This window comes from Nannospalax galili, unplaced genomic scaffold, assembly GCF_000622305.1.
Source record: "Nannospalax galili isolate Female #2095 unplaced genomic scaffold, S.galili_v1.0 scaffold639, whole genome shotgun sequence".
Classification (NCBI taxonomy): Eukaryota; Metazoa; Chordata; class Mammalia; order Rodentia; family Spalacidae; genus Nannospalax; species Nannospalax galili.
Window position 1 is genome coordinate 3452052 of NW_008344644.1, and position 22165 is coordinate 3474216.

General features: G+C 37.5%; 1 protein-coding gene across 1 annotated transcript in view; it reads left to right on the plus strand.

The window, feature by feature from the left end:
* Positions 1–22165, plus strand: part of Pclo (piccolo presynaptic cytomatrix protein) — a 440245-nt gene that overhangs the window by 328062 nt on the left and 90018 nt on the right. The window contains 3 exon segments of the mRNA XM_008840911.2: positions 16776–16884; positions 17419–17486; positions 19180–19394. Of these exon segments, the coding sequence (XP_008839133.1) occupies positions 16776–16884; positions 17419–17486; positions 19180–19394 (392 nt within the window).

The window sequence follows — 22165 nt, forward strand, 5'->3', positions numbered from 1 at the left end:
GCACTTGGACCCTTGGTCCGGTGTATGTCTATGAAGTCATCAGGTGGATTTCAATGGTAATGTTTATCACCTCTACTAATTAGCACAACATAAATTTCCAGGCTTCATCCTCAAATACAATACATTTTTAAAAAATTTGTTGATTTGTGTGTGTGTGTGTGTGTGTGTGTGTATTACACAGAACATCCCAAACCATCTTATTAGAATATACACCCACTTCTCAGTTGGCACACTCCCAATATCCTCCCTCCCCCCACTAGGACCCTTATATTCTGATATCCCTGTTAGCGTCTGCTGTGTTGTCAGCACCCCAGCCAATCCCCACTACTTGCCCTTCAGTTGAATCTAGTCAGCCTATCTAGAGATCTTTGTTTTAGGAGGGACAGCTGTTCCTCTTCCAGCAGCAAAAAGCTGTCAATACTCCTTTAGATAAGATTAGGGTCTGCTGTTCATTTTCCCTGTTCTATGCTCGGTTACTATTTGGGAGTCCCTTTGTTTACCCTGGCCAACAACTCAAAAGAAGGTATCTCCTATCTGGCATTGTTGCTTGTTATGTAGCCTGTAGCTATGCATATGGACTCTTAAGGAATTATATTGACCCCTTTTATCTTTGGTTATTCTTTCCTTTTGGATGTTTAAGGCCATCAATTTGGCCCTGATAAACCAATTTACTTTTACTCTTAAGGTCATTTGAGGACCTGTTCCTTAGGGATCACATGGTCTTGGGAGGAACCCCTGATTCCTTTCTTTTACCAGTTCCACCTATGTGAAAATAAGTCAAAGGTCCTGCTCAACCATGGTTGGCTTCACTTGGAAGCATAGAGGAAGTGATTCTTCTGTGTTGACTCCTCTTTGTAGACTGGACACTGGTTCAAGTCCATCTGGTGAGGTCTCCTTTGCCTCCTTGATCAAGAGGACAGGTGACTCACCACCATTACAGGACATTTTGAGAGATGCTCAAAGTCCCCTGGAACTAGTTGACCTAGGAGGGCAAGGAGCAAAAACTGTCCTCTATGTCCCTCTTACAAAATTAGTATGGGCCTCAAAGTATGTCTGTTAACCATCCAAGAAGGTTAGTTCCACCAGTCTGGTACTTTTAATTACTGTGTGCCAGATAAATTACTGTATTCTCAGATAAAACTTACCTAGACATATGTTTCTTGATCTGCTATGTATAATTTGTCAGTAGGTTGAAGGAGTAATGTGGTTACCTCTGGTTTTCAAAACTAACTAGGTATTATTTATCTGTTGCATTGTCTCACCCCTCCACCATAGTTTTCGCATTTAAGGAGCCCCCATTTCCCCCCTTTCTCCCTTAATAGTACCCTTCTCATACGGTCCTACCTCTCTTGAGCTCCTTCTTTCTCCTTATCCCCTAGTTTCCTTGTATACCCTTCCCTCCCCTCTCCCTTAAACTTACCCAATTTTTGTCTCTATCTCCCTTATTAAGGCCTGTTTCCTATTGTTCTTCCCTGTCAGTTCTTTCTTTCCTTTTACATCCCTGTTTCCTTTCCATTATCCTGGTTCCTGTAGTTAGTCTGGATACATACTCACTTATCAGGGTTTGTTTCTAGGATCCACATATGAGGAAGAACATATGTCAATTTTTTTTCTGAGTCTGTGTTACTTCACTTAGCTTAACAGTTTCTAATTCCATCCATTCACCTGCAAATTTCATGATTTCATTTTTGTTCACTGTTAAACTCCACTCAAATATATAAATGAGTCACATTTTCATTATCCACTCATCAATTGAGGGACACTTAGGTTGCTTCCATCTCTTAGCTATTGTGAAAAGGGCAGCAACAAAAATGATGTACAAGTGTCTCTGCAATAGGATGAGTTCTTTGGGTATATGCCAAGGAGTGGTATAACTGGGTCAAATGGTAGGTTCATTTGTAGTTTTTTTAGGAGTTCTCCACACTGTTTTCCATAGAGGTTGAACAAGATTGCAGCCCCACCGCAGTGGATGAGTGTTCCCCTTTCCCCACATCCTCTCCAAAATTTGGTATCGTTTGTTCTCTTGATCTTAGCCATCCTGACTGAGGTAAGATGAAATCTTTAAGTGGTTTTAATTTGCATTTCCCTAATTATTAGTGATGTTGAACATCTTTTAAGATGTTTCATAGCCATCTTTACTTCTTCTTTTGAGAACTCTCTGTTCAACTCCTTAGCCCATCTTTTAATTGGGTTGGTTCTTGTCTTAATTCTATATTTTTTGAGTTCTTTATATATTCTGGATATTAAACCTCTGTCAGATGTGTTGCTGGTACAGATTTTCTCCCATTCTGTGGGTTTTCTGTTTGCTTCCCTGGTTGTCTCCTTTGATGTACAGAAGCGTTTTAGTTTAATGAGGTCCTATTTGTTAATTCTTGCCCTTGTCTCCTGAGGAATTGATGTCCGGTTTAGAAAATCCTTTCCTATACCTATATCTTGTAGGGCTTTTCCAGTGTTTTCTTCTAACAGTTTCAGAGTTTCAGACTTTACATTGAGGTCTTTGATCCAACTGGAATTGACTTTTGTGCAGGGTGAAAGGTAGGGGTTTAGTTTTATTATTCTACAGGTGCAGATCCAGATTTGCCAGCACCATTTGCTGAACATGCTGTATTTCCTCCAGTCACTATTCTTGGCACCTTTGTCAAATATCAGGTGGCTGAAATCATATTTACCCATATTTGGGTCTTCAATTTTGTTCCATTGATCTATGGGTCTATTTTTGTGCCGGTACCATGTTGATTTTAAGACTATAGCTGTGTAATACTACTTAAAATCTGGTATAGTAATCCCCCAGGCATTGCTCTTAGTGCTCAGGGTTGTTTTGGCTATCCAACATCTTTTGTGCTTCCATATGAATCTTAGGGTGAATTTTTCAAATTCTGTGAAAAATGTCATCGGGATTTTGATTGGCATTGCATTGAATCTATAAATGACTTTTGTTAGGATGGTCATTTACACAATATTAATTCTTCCAATCCATGAGCTTGGGAGGTCCTTCCATCTTCTGATGTCTTCCTCAATCTCTTTCTTTAATGATTTAAAATTTTCATTGTAGAACTCTTTAATGTCTTTGGTGAGGTTTATTCGAAGATATTTTATTTTTTTTGCAGCTATTGTGAAGGGGAGTGTTTTCATATGCTCTTTCTCTGATTGCTTGTTATTGGTATATAGAAAGGCTATAGACTTTACTAGGTTAATTTTGTAACCTGCCACTTTACTGAACTTGTTAATAATTTCTAGGAATTTTCTTGTGGAATTTTTGGCATCTCTTAGATAAAATATCATATCATCTGCAAAATGGATAATATGATCTCTTCTTTTCCAATTATTACTCCTTTAATTTCCTGCTCTTGTCTTATTGCTCTTGCAAGAGTTTCAAGTACTATGTTAAAGAGAAGTGGAGATAGTGGACAGCTTGTCTGGTTCCTGATTTCAATGGGAATGCTTCCAGTTTTTCTCCATTTAGAATGATGTTGGGTGTGGGTTTGTTATATATGGCTTTAATTAAGTTGAGGTATGTTCCCTCCAGTCCAATTCTCTCTTGAGACTTGAATATAAATGAATGTTGAATTTTGTCAAAGGCCTTCTCTGCATCTATTGAGATGACAATGTGGTTCTTATCTTTGAGCCCACTTATATTGTTTATGATGTTTATTGACTTACGTATATTGAACCATCCCTGAGTTGCAATGTTAAGTCATTTATTTGTGTTCTTTTAGATTTTTTGATATAGGCACTTAGAGCTATAAGCTTCCCGCTAAGGACCGCTTTCAGTGTGACCCAGAAGTTTTGTTGTGTTGTATTGTCCTTTTCATTTAGTTCCAGGAATACTTTTATTTCTTTCTTAATTTCTCTTTTGACCCATTCATCAATTAGGAGTGTGTTGTTTAATCTTCATGTGTTCATGTGGTGATTAGGGCTTCTTCCGGTGTTGATTGTAAGCTTTATTGCACTGTGGTCTGATAAAATGCATGGAATTATTTCAATCTTTTTGTATTTGTTGAGGTTTGTTTTGTGCCCCAGTATATGGTCGATTTTGGAGAAGGTTCCATGGGGTGCTAAGTAGAAAGTATGTCCTTTGGTGCTTGGGTGGAATACTCAGTATATGTCTATTAAGTCTATTTGATATATGGTATTGTTTAATTCAGATATCTGTTAACTCTGCCCTGTTGATCTGTCTAATGGAGACAGTGGGGTATTGAAGTCCCCTACTATTAATGAGTTGGGATTAATCTTGGTCTTAAAGTCCTGTAGTATTGTTTTTATGAAGTTGGGTACACAAGAGTTTGGTGAATATATATTCATGATTATAATATTTTCTTAATTTATTGTTCCTTTGATCAGATTGAAGTGGCCCTCTTTAGCTCTTCTGATTAGTTTTTGTTTAAAGTCTATTTTGTCAAATATTAGCATTGCTAAACCTGCTTTTTTTTTGTACCATTTGCTTGGTATAATTTTTTTCCATCCTTTCCCTTTAAGATAGTGTCTGTCCTCAAAAGTGAGATGGGTTTCTTGCAGACAACAAATGATGAGTTGTGTTTCTTAACCCATTCACCTAGCCTCTGTCTTTTGACTGGGGAGTTCAGTCCGATAATATTTAAAGTTATTAATGAAAGATGAGTATTGAATCCTGTCATTTTTATTTTTATTTACATTCATGATGTAGCTGTACTTTTCCACAGTTATTCCTCATTGAATTTCTTTCTGCAACGCCTTGGGTATAGTCATTCCTTTCTTTAGCTCTTTGTATTGCTTCTGGAACTCTCTGAAGGGCTGGTTTTGTGGACATGATAATATTTAAAGTTATTAATGAAAGATGAGTATTGAATCCTGTCATTTTTATTTTTATTTACATTCATGATGTAGCTGTACTTTTCCACAGTTATTCCTCATTGAATTTCTTTCTGCAACGCCTTGGGTATAGTCATTCCTTTCTTTAGCTCTTTGTATTGCTTCTGGAACTCTCTGAAGGGCTGGTTTTGTGGACATGAATTCCTTCAGCCTTCAGCCTACATGGAAGATTTTTTCTTTCCCCTTCAACTATAATAGACATTTTGGGTGGGTATAGAATTCTGGGCTGGCATCTACTGTCAGTCACACAATTACTGCATATTCCATTCTTGTGATTTCTTAAATTTTTCATAATCTTTGCTTGAGTGGCCTAGTTTGCCCACTTTATCTTCCAGTCTTGATATTCTGTTTTCCATTTCATTCATCCTATTGATGAGGTTTGCTTCTGTCTTTTCTAATTGGCTTACTGAGTGTTTCAGTTCATTCTTCATTTCAGCCTGAATATTCTTCAATATTTCTAACTCTTCTGAATTCATTCAGAAGTTTATCCCTATCTTCCTTCAGGTCTTTGATTTCTTTGTTTCTGTGTTCTTTAAATTCACTGAATTCTTGTATCATGTTTATAATTGTTCTTTTGAGTTCCATGTCCTGCATTATCTCTAGTGGGTTCTCATTGTACTCCTCCAGAGGCCTATTAGTATTTGGTGGCCATATGGTCTTTTGGTTTTTCATGTTGTTTTTTCTCTGTGATTTTGAAATGTGAATTTCTTTTGTAGTTTCTGATTCTTGTGTGAGACTCAAGCCTTCAAGTTTAGGTCTGCTTCTTTTTGTGAACTTAATTTGTATTTGTGGTTCAATTTTGGGGCAGGAAAGGCTGGTTCCTCTAAGCTTCCAGTTCTCTCTTTTAATTTTATATTTTGGTGGCTAGATTGCTTTTGTCTTCAGGAGTTCCCACAGAGGTCCAAGTCAGATGAGGAACAGATGCTCTCAGGCTTTCTCCTAAGGTCTGGATCCCTCCAGGAAAGAATTTGGCCTCAGGAATTTGGGGGTTGGACTGGCCTGTGATTCTGGCTCAGGAAAGATGCTGTTCTAGGGCAGCTGGTGGCCATGCCACCCAGAGATGCAAAGGGAGATGGAGGCAGGAAGAGGCCCCAAGGGCTCCTGGGGACTGCAGGGATTGGTCTGGATGCACAGGGGCAGGAAGAAGCAGTTGTGGTTCCCCAGGTGTCTGGGGTGCCAAGACAAGGAATGGGACAGGGCCCAGGCTAGGAGGAGAGACTGGCAGGGGAGATGGGAGGGTGAGTGAGGCTGGGGGAATCAAGGTGTGGAGGTCCCAACCATCTTACCCTGGAGAGATAAGCCTGTGGGTGGGAGAGAGGCCTGAGGCTCCAGCAGGCCCAGGGAAGCATAGTGAGGTGAGGGCAGGGCCAGGCCAGAGTGCTCCTGGGGACCTGAGAAGGAACTGAGTTGCTCTGGATGAACAGGATCAGGAAGAAGCAGTGGTGGTTCCCCAGGTACCTGGGGCACCAAGTCAAGGAATGGGACAAGACCCAGGCTAAGAGGAGAGACTGGTGGGAAGATGGGAGGGTGAGTGAGGCTGGGGGAGTCAAGGTTCAGAGGGCCCAATCGACTTACCCCAGAGAGAGAAGCCTGTAGGTTGGAGAGAGCTTTATTCATATGTTTACAGATAGTAGGATGTCCTTTTTAAAGACTAAATAATATGTTTTCATGTATATGTACCTATATTTTAATCAACTTAGGCAATTAAATTGTTTCTACATCTTGGTTAATACGAATAATCATGTGAGGAACAGATTTTATTACCCTAAGAAATACACCCAGATGGTATTATATTTTAGGGCCAAAATTTATCTTTATCTTATAGCCATTTATCAACAACTTCTCTATTTGACCTAACATTTTTATGACTATTAGGTAAAAGCTTTAGAATATATTACTTTTTAAGTATTTTTTTAAAATTTTTATGAATTTTGTATAATTAAATTTGACCATATTTTTAATTTATGAGCAACCTCCATACTTTTTTCTGTCATAATTGTGTCACTTTATATTCTCACCAGCAGTGTTCAAGGGTTCCCTTGCCAAAATTTGATAATGGCCATACCAAGATGTTTAAGGAAATGTATCGTTCCTGCTTTGATTTGCATTTTCATCATGATTAGTATTGTTTTCACAGAACTGTTACTTGAAGAAGCGCCAGTGTATTTTCTAACACCACTGTTAAAAAATAAAGTCACTCTAGCTGTATGGGCTTATTTCCGTATTCTATTCCATTGGTCTCAATGTCTGGTTTTGTCCCAGTGTCATGTGGTTTTTGTTTCAACTGCTGTTATAAAATTTGAGCTTGAGTATTGTGATACTTCCAGCATTGTTTTTCCTTCTTAGCTTGCTTTAGATTTTGGGGTCTTTTGTGTTTCTAGTCTATGAAGAATGTCTTTAAATTTTTCATCGCTATTTTATTAAATATGTAGATTCCTGTGCTTTAACACTATTTTAAAATGACTAATTCTGACAATTCATGAGGATGGGAGATATTTTCAAATTTTAGTGTCTTGACTTTTCTTTAAAGTTTTCATTTGCAAATAGGGATAATTGGACTATTTCTCTTCCTATTTGTGTCTCTTTTATTTCCGTTTCTTGTCTTATTGCATTAGCTAAGATTTTAAGCACTATGTTAACTAACAGAAGATAGAATTTTAAAGGAAATTATTTCAGCTTTTCCCTTAAAGTATGATGTCAGCTATAGGTTTCTTGTATGTGGCCCTCATTATATTGAGGTATGTTCCTTTTATTCCTGAATTCTTGAGGGTTTTATCATGAAGCAATATGGAAGTTAGTTAAAGCCCTTTTTGTGTGTATTAATGATATGATTTCTATCCTTAAACCTATTTATGTATATTATTACATTTATTAATTTGTGTATTTGAACCATCCTTTCATTTTACTGATGAAACCAACTTCATCATGGTGTATGATATTTTTAATGTGTTTTTGGCCTTCGTTTGCAAGAATTTATTGAAATTACTGCATCTATGTTCATTGGGAAAATTGGTCTATAGCTTTCGTACTTTGTTGTATTATCAGGGTTTTCTGGGTTCATAGGATTATTTTCTATCTTATGGAACAACTTCAGGAGCATAGGCATTAACTCTTCTTTTTAAAAATATTTTATTAATTCTTTAGAATTTAATATTTATTAACATGCTTTATTTATTATTTTTATTTTATGTGTATGAGTATATCATTTGCATGTATGTGAGTGCACCTGTGTCATGCAATGCCTGTGTGAGTCAGAAAAGGGCATCTGATTCCCATGGAACTAGAGTTATGGACAGTTTTTAGCTGCTGTATGGGTGCTGGGAATAGCACCCAGGTCTTCTGCAAGAGCAGCCAGTGCTATTAACCACTGAGAGAACTCTCCAGCCCCATCATTAGTTCTTTATAAGCGTTATACCATTCAGTAGTGAATCTACCCCATTCTGAGTTTTTCTTTGTGGGGCTGGAGAGATGGCTCAGTGGTAAGATGGCTCAGTGGTTAAGGGGCTGGAGAGTTTTTCCCTTAGCTACAGGTGGGCACTACAGTATTGGAGACCAAGATTTGAAGTCTTACATCTGAGCAGCACTTTCTGGTTAGGAACAAAATCATCAATGAGAAATAATTGCCTTAATTACTTTTTATATAGACTTAAGCCTAATTTCTGGAATGTATAATCCCTTGAACTATTAAAGAAATAGACTGATTACTTACTCTTTGGTTATACTTTCCTTTCAGGTGCTTAAGACCGTACAGTTGGCCCAAATAAATCAATTTGTTTTTACACTTAAGGTCATTAGAGGATCTGTTCCTCAGGGGTCACATGGGCTTGGGAGGAACTCCCAGCTCCTTTCTTTTACCAGTTCCATCTATGTGAAGATAAGTCAAAAGTCCTGCTCAACCATGGCTGGCTTCATTTGGAAGCATGAATGAGATGTTTCCTCTTAGTTGACTCTCCTCTTTGTAGACTGGACACTGGTTCAAGTCCATCTGGTGGGGTCTACATGTCCTCCCTGAACAAGAGGACAGATGACTCACCACAGTTACATTTTGAAAGAAGTTCCATAGTTCCCTGGAACTTCTTCAACCTTGGAGGATGTGCTGGAAAGCTTTAGTGTCAACTTGACACACCTGGGTGGAGGGAGCCTAAATTGGGGAATTGCCTTCATTGGACTGGCCTGTGGCCATGTCTGAGGGGCATCTTCTTGATTGTTGAGTGATGTGGGAGGGCCCAGCCCACTAGTGCCACCCCTGGGCAGGTGGGCCTGTATTTCATAAGAAATCAGGCTGAGCAGGGGCCAGGGGAACAAGCCAGTAATCAGCATTCCTCCATGGCCTGTGCTCCAGCTCCTGCTCCAGGGTCCTGCCCTGAGTTCCTACCTTGGCCTCCTGGATGAACTGTGACCTGGGATATGTAAGCTAAATAAACCCTTTCCTCCCCAAGTTGGTATTGGTCAGTGTTTTGTCACAGCAATGGAGAAACAAACTAGGACAGAGGGCAATGGGCAAAAACTGTCCTTTAAGTCCCTATGACCAGATTAGTATAGGCCTCCAATTATGGCTGTTAAACATCCAGTAAGGTTAGTTCCACCAGTCTGGTACTTTGAATTATCATGTGATATGTAGATAAGGCTTGGGTAAAGAAAACACAAATATTCTCAGATAAACCTTGACTAGATATACATTTTGTTCCTTCAACTAGTTGACTACACTGTGACCATAGAAATTTTAAGATTATGTGCATATTTCTGTCTCATCCTTTATAGATCAAAACAAACCTACGCAGACCTTTATCACTTGCTTAGGCTTTCTCATTTTTTCTGTCTATTTTGGAAAATATCTCCATTTCCATATCCTTTTAAAACCTTTTACATTCTCATTTTATTTTATTTTTTAAATAATTAGCCTGGTCTACATAGTGAGTTCCAGGACATCTGGGGCTACAGGGAGACCCTGTCTCCAAAAAAGACCAATAATAATAATAGTAATAATAATAATAATAATAATAATAATAAGACATAATAGCATTATCAAATAAATTTCCCATCTGTTGTGATTCTTCTTTTCCTGGGGATGCTAAGAAGGAAATCAAAGATGACACATTAGCAACCTTGCTTCATGACATGACAGTCAGTTAATAAGTAAGTTAAATATGAGCCCTGCTTAACCATGATGAAGGAAAAGTGTAAACTGTCTGCAACTAGCAGCAAGGAAATGCACAAGCTACATTTTTCATAAATAAATCACTAATGTTTTAAAAATTAGAGCCTATGTTTCTTATTAAGAGGTGGTCACATTTTAATTGGGTTTTTAACCAGTTCAGACTCTGTTCAAATAAACAAAATCCAGATTATCTTCCTTCTAGAGTGACTTGATTAATAGAAATCACTATCAATCCCTCTTCAGTACCACAGTTTGGACCTTGATATTCTCTAAAGACCATATGTTAAAGACTTGTTCTCCAAAGTGGCACTATTAGTAGATGGGGCATTGTGAGAGGTCTTTAAATCACTGAGGACATGCCTTTGAGGGGAATGATGAGATATTAGTCCCAACCTCTTTCACCATGTTCAGTGGTTTTTGGGATAAACACTTCCTCTACTGCAATCTCATGCCATGATGTGATGCCTTTCAGAAATCATAAACTGAAGCCTCTAAAAATGTGAGCCAAAATTAACCATTTCTTTTACAAGTAAATTGTCTCAGGAATATGCATAAAGTGATGGAAACATGACTATTATTTCAAATAATTTTAAATTCTTAATGTTTTCACAAAGATGGGAGACATTTACAGTTATCATTAAAGGTACCAGTGGACTGAGAATTTGTAAATAGTGAGGTGCAGAGCAGATAGATGGATCCTAACCTGACTCAATGAAAATAGGCTCACTGTATGTATTTTGTATATTCAGACTCTATTTTTTATGTTCCCCTAGATATGCCTTTAATGTCATATAAACTATCATTACACTGCTGAGAATATCTTACATTAAGGATAATAACATGTATTAGGCTCTGTCTTTATAAACATAAAACCCAAAGACATTGTAGTGGAAGCTCTAAATCATGGATTAATGTTTGAATGGCCATAAGTCCTACAGTGGTATATGAAGATAATAGATGATAAGTGAGAGGATCATAAATGTGAAGTCTTGTTGCTCTGACTTAATTGAAAACATTATCAAGCTACAACAGTCCACTTTCATTCATGGTTTGTGCATATTCAAATATATAATTTGGGGAAGCCACACATTAGTTAGGAAAAAAAATACACTGATATGAGAGAAGAAAAGTAAGCACAGTTTTCACTTTATCATCCTCCCTATCAAGTTTCTCTTAGCTTGTCTTATTTTCTTAGCTAGCATGGACCACGAACCTAATACTTCTCTGGAAGGCTCACATGCACTCCCATTCTCCCTGAATCTTCTTTGTTTTGTTCATTCTATCTGCTCTAATCTCAAATATCATGTAAATATTACCATTTTCTTCTTTTTATTTCCAGATTAGTTATTCAACATTGCTGTAAAACAGGTTGAGAGCTTTCACCCTAAACTCAGAGCTGCAGACTGGCCAGGCTTTACTGCTCTGCTTTGCAGAGCTTTACTTTTCCCATTAATAAGCTCTTTATTTTTCTTCCCTCTTCATTCTATCAACTTCTTTCAGACCTCTCATCACTCATTTATCCTTATTTTAGGTTTAAGTTTGGACCAATTTCTTCTTTTTCTAAGAAAATTGCCTAAAATGATCAAAATAGCTTACATTTATTAAGCAAGTGTCACTAGAAATTAGAATTCTTACTTAACAATCTCTTTTTTACCTATAATAATACCAAAAGTCAAGTGTTGTTATTATCCAATTTTAAAAAATGATCAAACTGAAGACTAATATACATAGTTATCAGTTGAAATATGATTCAAACTCAAGTTTTGTGAATAAGTCATGCATTAATCTATGGGTATAACAATCATTACTTGTCAGTTTGATATATCTATTTAGCAGAATAATAGTATTAGCCTCTCCTCTCTATAGCCTGTGACCTGTCTAGCCTCAAGTTCCTAGGCTTGATATCAATGTCAGAAATGAGCTCCATCTTATGAAGCAGACCAGCAATTAGAAAGTGATTTATTACTCCCATATTTGTGACAGGATTGTACCAGTCTGCCCAGGATTTTAGATCTTGATGGCCTTCTGGTGTTAACACCTGATGTGACTTGTTTCTTCTAACTTCTGTCACATATATCTGTCATTAGCATTTATTAGACTCCCAGTGACATTGCTCTTGATACTTATAAATCCATACTCAAGAAGATTTGTTGGCGTTCATAAATTTAACCTGCTGGGTTGCATCATTTGTCTGCATTCTCATCAAGATAGAGTTGCAGCTTTGTAAATTTTAAACAGGGGTTTTATTTTCTGACCATATCACAGTCATAGTATTCCCAAGCCTTGAAGTGGAAACTAAGTGCAACAAACTACCTGGCAAATACTGATGTTCTTTGTCAAGGCCAAGATCTCTTGATGTTGCATCTAGTCAATGTCTGGCATTTCATTCTTGCTTTAATTGTCACACTCCAGTCACTAACACATTTGGGGTTTTTCTTCATGTTGCTTGCAAAGATAAGGAATTTTCTCCTTAGTGGATCACCTTCATTTAACTAAATATATTTCTCCCTCTTTCTCTAATACAATATGTGTTTTTATGAAAAAGAATGAATATTAAGGGGCTGGAAAGATGGTTCAGCAGTTAAGAGCACTGACAGCTCTGGCAGAAGACCCTGATTTGATTCCCCAAATCAGGGTGGCCAACAGCCATCCAAAACTCCAGTTCCAGGGGATCTGATACCCTTTTCTGGCCTCCACAGGCATTGTATGATAGAAGAGCACTTTCTTATATGCAAAACATTCATGCACATAAAATAAAAATAAATAAAAAATGTATAATAGACATAAACAAAGGCAATGAACTAGGTAGTGCCTGGCACATGCACATGCTGATAAAGTGCTGGAAGAATGAATAAAATCAAAGAAAGTGCAATAGTTGCTTGGATATAATAAACTAAAAATTTGACTTATCTAAATAAATTTAATCACTAAGATGTTTTTGATGCAATTGTAAGTATTAAGAATAAAGTAACTGTGGTGGTTTGAATGAGAATGTCCCCCATAAGCTCCAAGTATTTAGACATTTTATCCCCAGTTGGTGGTGCTGTTTTGGGACATTGTAGGAGGTGTAGCCTTGCTGGGGGAAGCACATCACCAAGGGTAGGTTTTGAGAGTTCTTAAGCCTTGATGGAGTTCCAGTTTTACTATGCTTCCTATGCCTGCTTGAAGATGTGATCACTCACCTTTCTGCTCCAGCCACCTCTGCTGCCATGCCCCCCTCACTATTAAGGACTCTATCCTTTTGGAATCATAAGCCAAATAAACTCTTCCTTCTACAAGTTGCCTTGGTCAAGATTTCTTAGCAGAACAACAGAAAAATAACTAATACAGTAACATCACGTGAAGTTTTGTATTATAAACACAAGAATGGCTTTGCTACTTTGAGGAACATTCAGCATTAAGTAATCCTAGAAATTATTAAAACATATATATGAGAATATTTTATGTTGCTATTCTAAGTTCAAAAATTACCTAATAAATGCCTTTACCTTTTAGTGATTGGTAGTTTATTAAGTTTATAATTTTGAACAGTAAATCTTAACATGTTTCTTATGTAACACAGGCCCACCTGCCCAGGGGTGGCACCACCCACAGTGGGCTGGGACCTCCCACATTGCTCAACAATCAAAAAGATGCCCCACAGACATGGCCACAGGCCAGTCCTATGGAAGTAATTCCCCAATTGAGGCTCCCTCAACCCAGATGTGTCAAGTTGACACTAAAGCTATCCAGCACAGCAGATTCACAGAATATGTTTGAACAAATTTTGCATGAATTTTACAGTTGTTTGTAGGATTTTACAATGTAGAGATCTGTAACCAGGTACTTTAAGGTGAGACAATATGAAGTCTTCCTGCATTATTTTCTATCAGGTGGTTTTGCATGTTTCACAGCTTTTTGCATTCTAAAGGAATTTTAAGTCTTTCTCCTAAATCTGGGGAGAGTGTCATTGGTATTTAATAGGGTTTCCATTGAGGATTTGGTTAATATAGACATTTTGACAATGTTGACTTTTGAAGCCTTGAAGGTGTATGATAAATTTTTCATTTCTTTGTACTCTCAATGTCTTCTATAAATGTTTTAGACTTTTTTTCTTGAGACAGGGACTCACTATATAGTGCTGGCTGAACTGCAATTCATTATGCAGACTGTACTGGTCTCTAACTCACAGAGATCCACCTGCCTCTGATTCCAGAATACTAGGATTGAAGACTACAGTACACCAGGGTCTACACCAGACTCTAGTCTTTTATATTTTTTATTCTAAAAATATTTCATGTATTCTAGTAAATTGATTCATAGGAATTTTATTTGTGTACCATTATAAATCAGATTCCTTTCTTGACTTCTGTTTCATTTTCCATGTTTTGTATGTTAAGCGTGTATCCTGCAATGTTGCTAAATTTATTATCCTAAATAGATATTTGTTAAGGTCTTTGTGGTTCTCTAGGTGTAAGATTATCTTCTATTAAACAGTAAGAATCTGACTCCTCTCTTCTCATCCTGATGCCCTTTGCTTCTTTCTCCTGTGTGATTACCCTAGTTTGCATTTCCAGAACTATGCTGAGTCAAAGTACTATATGTGGGTATCCTTGTTTTAGTCCTGATTGTAGAAAGAAAATGTTCAGTTTTTCCCATCTCTTATAACATTAACCATTGGCTAATTACAAATGATTTTTACTATGTTAAGATATGCTCTATATGTACCTAGTGTAGTCTTTGTTTTTAGTAGACAGGGATTTGAAATGTTACCGAGCTCTTTTCTGTATCCACAGTGATGACCAAATGGTTGTTTATCTTCCATTCTTGGATATGGTATGTCAAATACAGTTTTGAAATCATGTAATATTACTTCTCACAATTTCTATATCCATTTTGTGAAAGATAGTCCATTCACTTGCAGGAAGTGAGAGACCTTGGAAGGGAATTGTTAAATGACTACGTTGAAGTAGTCACCATTTCTATTGTGTATCGCCATGAGTATCAAGCTAGGACAAAAGAACTAACATCTGCTGAGCTTCTGCATAGCACTTACTCTCATGAAGAAAACTCAGTGGAAAGTTCAGTCACCTGTACTGGGACAGAGCAGACTGCAGCCCCACATATGTTTAGACAAAAATCTAGTTATCTGTATAATATTTTCTGCGATTTTTTTGACAGTACAGAAATTGGTTTGGTTTTTTTATGTCTAAATATATTTTTGTTTCACTAGATAATTTGGATTTTATCCATTTTCCCTTTATTACAAAATGTAAAAACCTGAATAGGTAAACCCAATAGAAAAACTAAATATGTGACTGTTTTCATGGACTATGCTTTTAGGAAATGTGACAATGTATAGAATTATGGCAACATTAATTTTTCAATTCAAAATATCCTGTGTATAAATGTAGGTTTTTTTCTGCTGACCTAAGAAATGCTTTGCTTTCATCCTTCACTGTGCTATATTATTCTCAGTGTCATTATCTTTTATGTAATTTTCTCATTTTATGTGTACAACAGCTGGGATTGTTGAAATAAATCTAAGGCCTATCGGAAGATAAAGTTTTCTTGGAGTAAGTTATAGAAAAGTGTTTCTTTGTGTTACTTTGAGCCTTTGGTGGTCTTCTTTTGGTATTCCACTATGGTGTAAAGACACTTCCTTACTTAATTGCAACTGATAACATGATTCCCACTGTACAACATAACCTTTAACACCCTAAAGACACAATCACCTACTTTGCGATTTCCCACTGAAGCCAATGCTAAGGTGAGAAATAGGGAGTTTTCATAGATTCCAGTTCATTAAAAACTGAATTGTTCAATAATTTTTTTTCACTTGATGTATCATGGCATAAGACGTTTGTTTCTGGCAAAGCCGATAATATTCACAAGTTTTGGGGCATGCCATGGGATTGCTTCACCTATATCTCACCCAGCTCACATAGCTACATTTTAGAAATGTGGATTATACCAAACAGCCCTAAATTATTTTTACAACTTATAAAATGAACCAAAGAAACCTAATATAAAATACTTAAATATTAAATGTGTTGCTGTTTTCTTTTTTGTATAAAATTGTCTTTTCACTTAGATAAGATAAATAAAAGGCCCTGACCAGGACAGGCTAGGTAGATAATTTATTGGATTCAGTATAAAATGAAACAGTGGATCCTTTGTCCAAACATTATTAATATTTTCAAGATAACAGTAGATCACAGGGCCTTTCTGAAGCCAAGCCTTTTACTGCTGCATAGGTCATAGACCTACAAAGCTGGCCTTTCTGTGACTTTCTTGCTCTTCACATCAGAAATGTCTGGCAGGCACTGAAGTAAAAGACACAAAGTACAACCTGTTTTATCTGGATACAATCAAGATCAGAGCATCACCAAGAAATCCTAATGACTTTTTCAACCACTCTATTCCATGAAAGTATATGGTAGTCAATACTCTTATGCTAATGGTTGCAATTATCTGCTTGTTTTCTTTCTATACAAAATTAGGCTAAACAATATTTATTCAATAAGGCTTTCTTCATAGAAATATGAACAGTGTGCATGTGTTTGGTAATAATGGTCTCTCAAAAGCAAAATTTTGCATGTTGTCTTAAACATATATTGAGCTCAGATAAGTATATATCCCACTGCGTAATGTTCTGGAGAACATTGAACTAATGTTCTCTGAAATGCTGTGCTGATTTTCTTTGAAAAGCAAACAAAATTTTGTGCCTCATGAACCCAGACTAGAGATAGTACACATGTCTGATTTTATCTCAAATTTTTCTTTTTAGGTATGCAAGTCTTGGAATGGAATGGAATCCCCTTAACTTCTAAAACATATGAAGAAGTACAGAGTATCATTAGTCAGCAAAGTGGGGAAGCAGAAATATGTGTAAGACTGTGAGTTTTTCCCCATCTTTCTGTTTCCATTTTTTGGCTATTCATGAATCTTTTAATTTAAAATTGTTAAGGTGGAACCTTTGCCAGTTAGTAAGATCCTAGTGATTAGAAAATAAAGTGAATACAAGGTTTATAGATTTCTTGTGTTCTGAATCAAAGTCTAAGTCATAGAATTCTGCTAATTTTATTTCTGATTATGTCACTAGCTCTCCCTTTTCATGCTTTTCCTAAAACATGCTTCATTTAAATGAAAGCTTGAACCCATTTAGATTCCATGGATGTGTATAGTATTTCAAAATGAACTTACACTCAATCCATAAAGATTTCACCTTAAATGACATTTTTATCAGCTCTGACTTTTAACAGCATTGCTAATACATACTGGGTCAGCAGGGTGAGCATGCCTTGGAGTTGCTTTATATCATGAACCACTTCTCATTTACCGACTGAAAATGAATCAGGGTATTTGGAAAAAAAAATTACCTTTGGTTTCAGATCTCTTCAATTTCTTTTTGATATTCATCTTAATTTTAGGGACCTCAACATGCTATCAGACTCTGAAAATCCCCAGCACCTGGAACTTCATGAACCACCAAAATCTGGTAGGTGAGAGCAATTTCCTTCCAACAATGAATGAGACTGATAGAGAAGTAGCTGTAGAGGCAGATGTTGACATAATCATAGATATACAGACTCAAACCTGTACGTTCCTCAACTCTCAGCAGCAAAGGCTGCAGCAGATGGCAATAAACACCGAAACCCAAAACTGACCAGTGTGCAGAGAATATGAACTGTCCAGTGCTCATCCCTAAATGAGACACTTACATCACACCCTTTCCTCTCAACGTTCAAGGATCATTGTGGAAGAGGGGGTAGAAAGATTCTAAGAAAGATTCTAAGAGCCAAAGGTGGTATATGAATGTGAGGAAACCATGTTGTGTAGACACCACAGGGTAATTTAACATATGAACCCACAGCACTTGTGACAGCATGCACAAGATGTATGCAAGCCCAAGACAGACAAAAACTTCATTGTTTTAGTTAACTTTGTATTGTTGTGTTAAAGCAAACGGGAATGAAAGGGTTTATTTATTTGGCTTACAGATCACAGGCCATCATTAAGGGATGCCAAGGCAGGAATTTCAGCGTGTCAAAGACCAGAGACCATGGAGGATGCTGCTTCCTGGCTTTCTCCCTGGCCTGTGATGTTTTGGGAGGGTGGGGGGTGTTGAGACAGGGTCTTCCTGTAGCTCCAGCTGGCCTTGAACTCCCTATGTAGAATAAGCTGGCTTTAGTCCACCTCTGCATCTCAAGTGCTGGTATTAAAGGTATGCACCACCATGCCTGGCTCTTTAGCCTGCTTTCTTATACAACCCAGGACCACCTGCCCAGTGGTGGTACTACTCACAGTGGACTGGGCCCTCCCACACCATTCAACAATCAAGAAAACACCCTGCAGACATGCTCACAGGCCATTCTGATGAAGGCAAATCCCTAATTCAGAAATTTATTCAGGTCCTGTCAAATTGACAACTGCAGCTATCTAGCACCACCAGCAAGGATGGGGGAAGTGGTCAAGAATCTCCAGCCCTAGATAAAGAGCTTTTGGCAACTGATAGATGCTAAGAGAGGGAGAGTCAGTTTTCTGTTAGGATGCAATACCTGGTAGGTTGACCATACTCCAAGGGACAGACACACACCCAAGACTATTTGAGGAACACAAATCAGACTCTGATAATCCTCTAAAAAAGAGAAAAATAACAGTAGAGGACATGAAATCTGGGGAAGTGGGGTGAGGGTGGAGATTTGGGAGGATGTCTGAATATGATCAAGATATATTGTATGAAATTCTCAAAAAAATCAATAAAAATGTTTTTTAAAGATGTGGACAAAAGAGTAGATGTTTATGTAATTATCAACAAAACCAAAAATCATGTAACTCCCTGAAATTCAAGTATAGCCTGCATTCAGGGATGGTGTTGCCTGTCTGCACTTAGAGCAGGTGGAGCAGCTGGGCAGAAACACAGGTTGCGTAAAAGCTAGAATAAAGTGGAGTCAGTTTGGTCATTTCAAATAGGAACTTCAGCTTGCTTCTGAAATTTAGCATTATGAACTTCTCTATAGGACATACAGATTTCCTCAGAAATACAAGCGTAAAACGGCAATTGAATCAATTTGATTTTGAAAGTTTAGCTTAGTTTTTAAGTGTGTTGTCACCTAGAACTCAAATAAGTGCCATGTTGTTTTTCACCTTTGGACCAGAGAAGTAAAGAAAGCCTTTTCATGTTGTTCCAGTGGATAAGGCGAAATCCCCAGGGGTTGATCCCAAGCAGCTGGCAGCAGAGTTGCAGAAAGTCTCACTCCAGCAGTCGCCACTGGTCCTGTCTTCAGTTGTGGAGAAAGGTTCTCACGCTCACTCAGGTCCTACATCTGCAGGATCCAGTTCTGTTCCCAGCCCGGGGCAGCCAGGGTCACCCTCTGTAAGCAAAAAGAAGCACAGCAGCAGCAAGGTGAGCCATGCCAAATCTACGTCTGATGGTTTGTCTCCTGCTGTTGCTCAGAGCAGGAGAAAGGAAGTGAAATAGTATTCTGATGGGTTCTCAGCTTCAAATGGTTTATTGAAATAGAAAACATTTTCCTCTTCTGACTGTGCAACTGACCAAGGTACTGTCTCACATCTCTTAAGATATTTCAGTTTATAGAATGAAGATTCTGAATAACATTGGTAGTGCTTTGTATTTTGGAGGCAGGGTTGTCATTGTTGCAAGAATCTGAACTTTCTTCTGTATAGAACATCAACTTTGTATCTTTTTTAAAAACAAGACACATGTTCTACTAGATTTTTCTTAGTGAAAGTGAAAAATAGAAATAGAAATAATTTAGGACAAAAAGAACTAAGGGAAAACAGTGATATGTGGTCACCAATCTAGAATTTATTCCCTGTTTCACAAATGGATCCTAATATCTTTACTTGAAACAAATGCTGCCGCTGCCATTATTTTAAAGTTGCTGGGGGACCTAAAGGTGAACAATGAGCTACTGTCTTGACCTTGTAAAATAAAATGACAATGTGGAACATATTTTACTCTATCACTCCCCTGTTCAGGAGGCATCCTTTACAGTCCACTGCGTCATCTCTTCCTAGCACACTATTCTACTCATTCTAAAAGCATGTGCAGAAAAAATGGTTTTCTCACATAGATATTGTAGGAAGCATAATGTTGTCACATCTTTATTAGTATCTTTCTGATGAGTCTTCCATTTATGAGGGTTTCAACTCAGGTGTATTCTCCACAGGTCTTTGTCAGCTGTGGTTCAATTCAGGAGTCATACGCTGCCAAAATGCAAAGATGGAAAAATCCACTCACTCTCATTCCATGGGGAATATTATTCTTAAATTGTGTTCCTGGTTCAGCAGCTTTGGTACTATCTGGGAACTTGTTAGAAATGAAAATTTTTATCCCACTATTGGCCAAGTATTTCATAAATTCTGTAGATGTGGCCTTGGAGCCTAAGGTTTAGTAACGTCTCCAAATGTGCTACCACTTGACAGTTGAGAATTACTAGGCTAATTCTAGGTCAAAATTATCTGCCAAATTTAGTGATGGCCTAAGAAGAGGAGTAAGGGCACCTGGGAGATTGTGGTCAGGAAAGCTGGTGTTTAAGAACGAATTTTGGTAAAAAGGTAAGGAGGGCAGCACTCCAAGTAGAGTATAGCTTGAAAAGAGCCTTAAAAATAGAAAACTGTATGCCTAGAATGGAGGTGTTCACAAGATATTTTAGAGGTTAAAAAATAAAATAGAAGCTGAAAGACTGAAAACTGAAGAGCACAGTCATGTCTGGCCTCCCCACTGTAATCCGAGGGAATAAGGAGGCAGCAGTGGGCACTGGGTAAGGATGAAGAGAAACAGGAAGCCTTCCTCCATACAGTCCCTACAGACTGCTCTCTTCTCCAACATCACAGATCTTCCCTACTCTATCCCTTCCTTTCTTTTCTTCCCTCCTCTCTTCTTCCCTTCATTTATTCTTCCCTCCATCTCCCTCTTCTTCCCCCTTCTGTCCCTCCCTCCTTTCTTTGCTTCCTTCATTTTTTCCTTCTCCCTCTCTCTCCCTCCCTCTCTCCCAGCCTCCCTCCTGGTCTGCCTTCCTTCTTTCCTCCTTCCAAATCTGTTTTATATTTCTCTTAGGACAATTTATATCTCAACTGAAGTTATTTGATTGCTTTTACCCTCTCAATTTTACATCCTCCATAAGACTAATAAAATATTTCTAGGTTTTTTTTTTTTTTCTGTATCCCTCTGAACACATATTATAACTGAATGACTTGCACAGAACAATAAAAAAAATGTTCTGGTTTGAAACATCAGTGATCACTTGTGATCACTGTTCTTATAAGTTTGACTTACTGTGGTATGTTAGCTTTGAGGGCAACCCACTAGAAGATGAAAACAATGAAGATGAGACAGCACTAAAGAAATGATACTGGAGGTTTTGTGACATGTAGCAATTCTTTTCTTTGCCAAGAATGTGGGCCTATGTAGTTTCATAGTATTTGGAAGAAATACAAAATCATGGTGTTCCCCTGTCCAAAAGTGTAACTGCCCATCACATGTGGCAAGTCCCACTTATCATACGCTGGATATACAAATTGCAGGCCAGACCTCAATGGCTTAGTATGAAAACAAAGACTGTAAAATATTTCAGTACAAATTTTATAATGATAATATGGTGAAATGATATTCAGAATGAATATGAAATGTTATTAAAATAGTTCCATGGTTTATTTTCAGGTTAATTATTAGAATATTTTAAATGACTTCTGTGGATCACAGATACAATTTGCTAGAGATTAATTCTTATATAGAGATCTTTTAACTCTTGGCAGTAATATTAAATAAAATTTAGTTATTTGGCACATATATGTACAATACATATGTACATTCTTTTGTAGTATTTTATTTATTATTTTTATTATTTTGTGTATGTGTGAGTGTTTTGCCAGCATGTAAGCACACCCATGTTATGAAATACCCGCGTAGGCCAGAAGAGGGAGTCAGATCTCCTGAAAATGGAATTATGGATGATTGCTAGTCACCATGGGGGTGCTAGATTTTTAACATGGCTCGTCTGGAAGAGCAGCCAGTGCTCTTAACTGCTGAGCCATCTCTCCAGTGCACATGTACATTCTTAAGTGAAAACTTAAGGGTCAGCTAACTCTTTTAAAAGAGAGGGACTATTATCTATTTTCTCTTTCTCCTGCTCCTCCTCGCCCTCCTCCCCC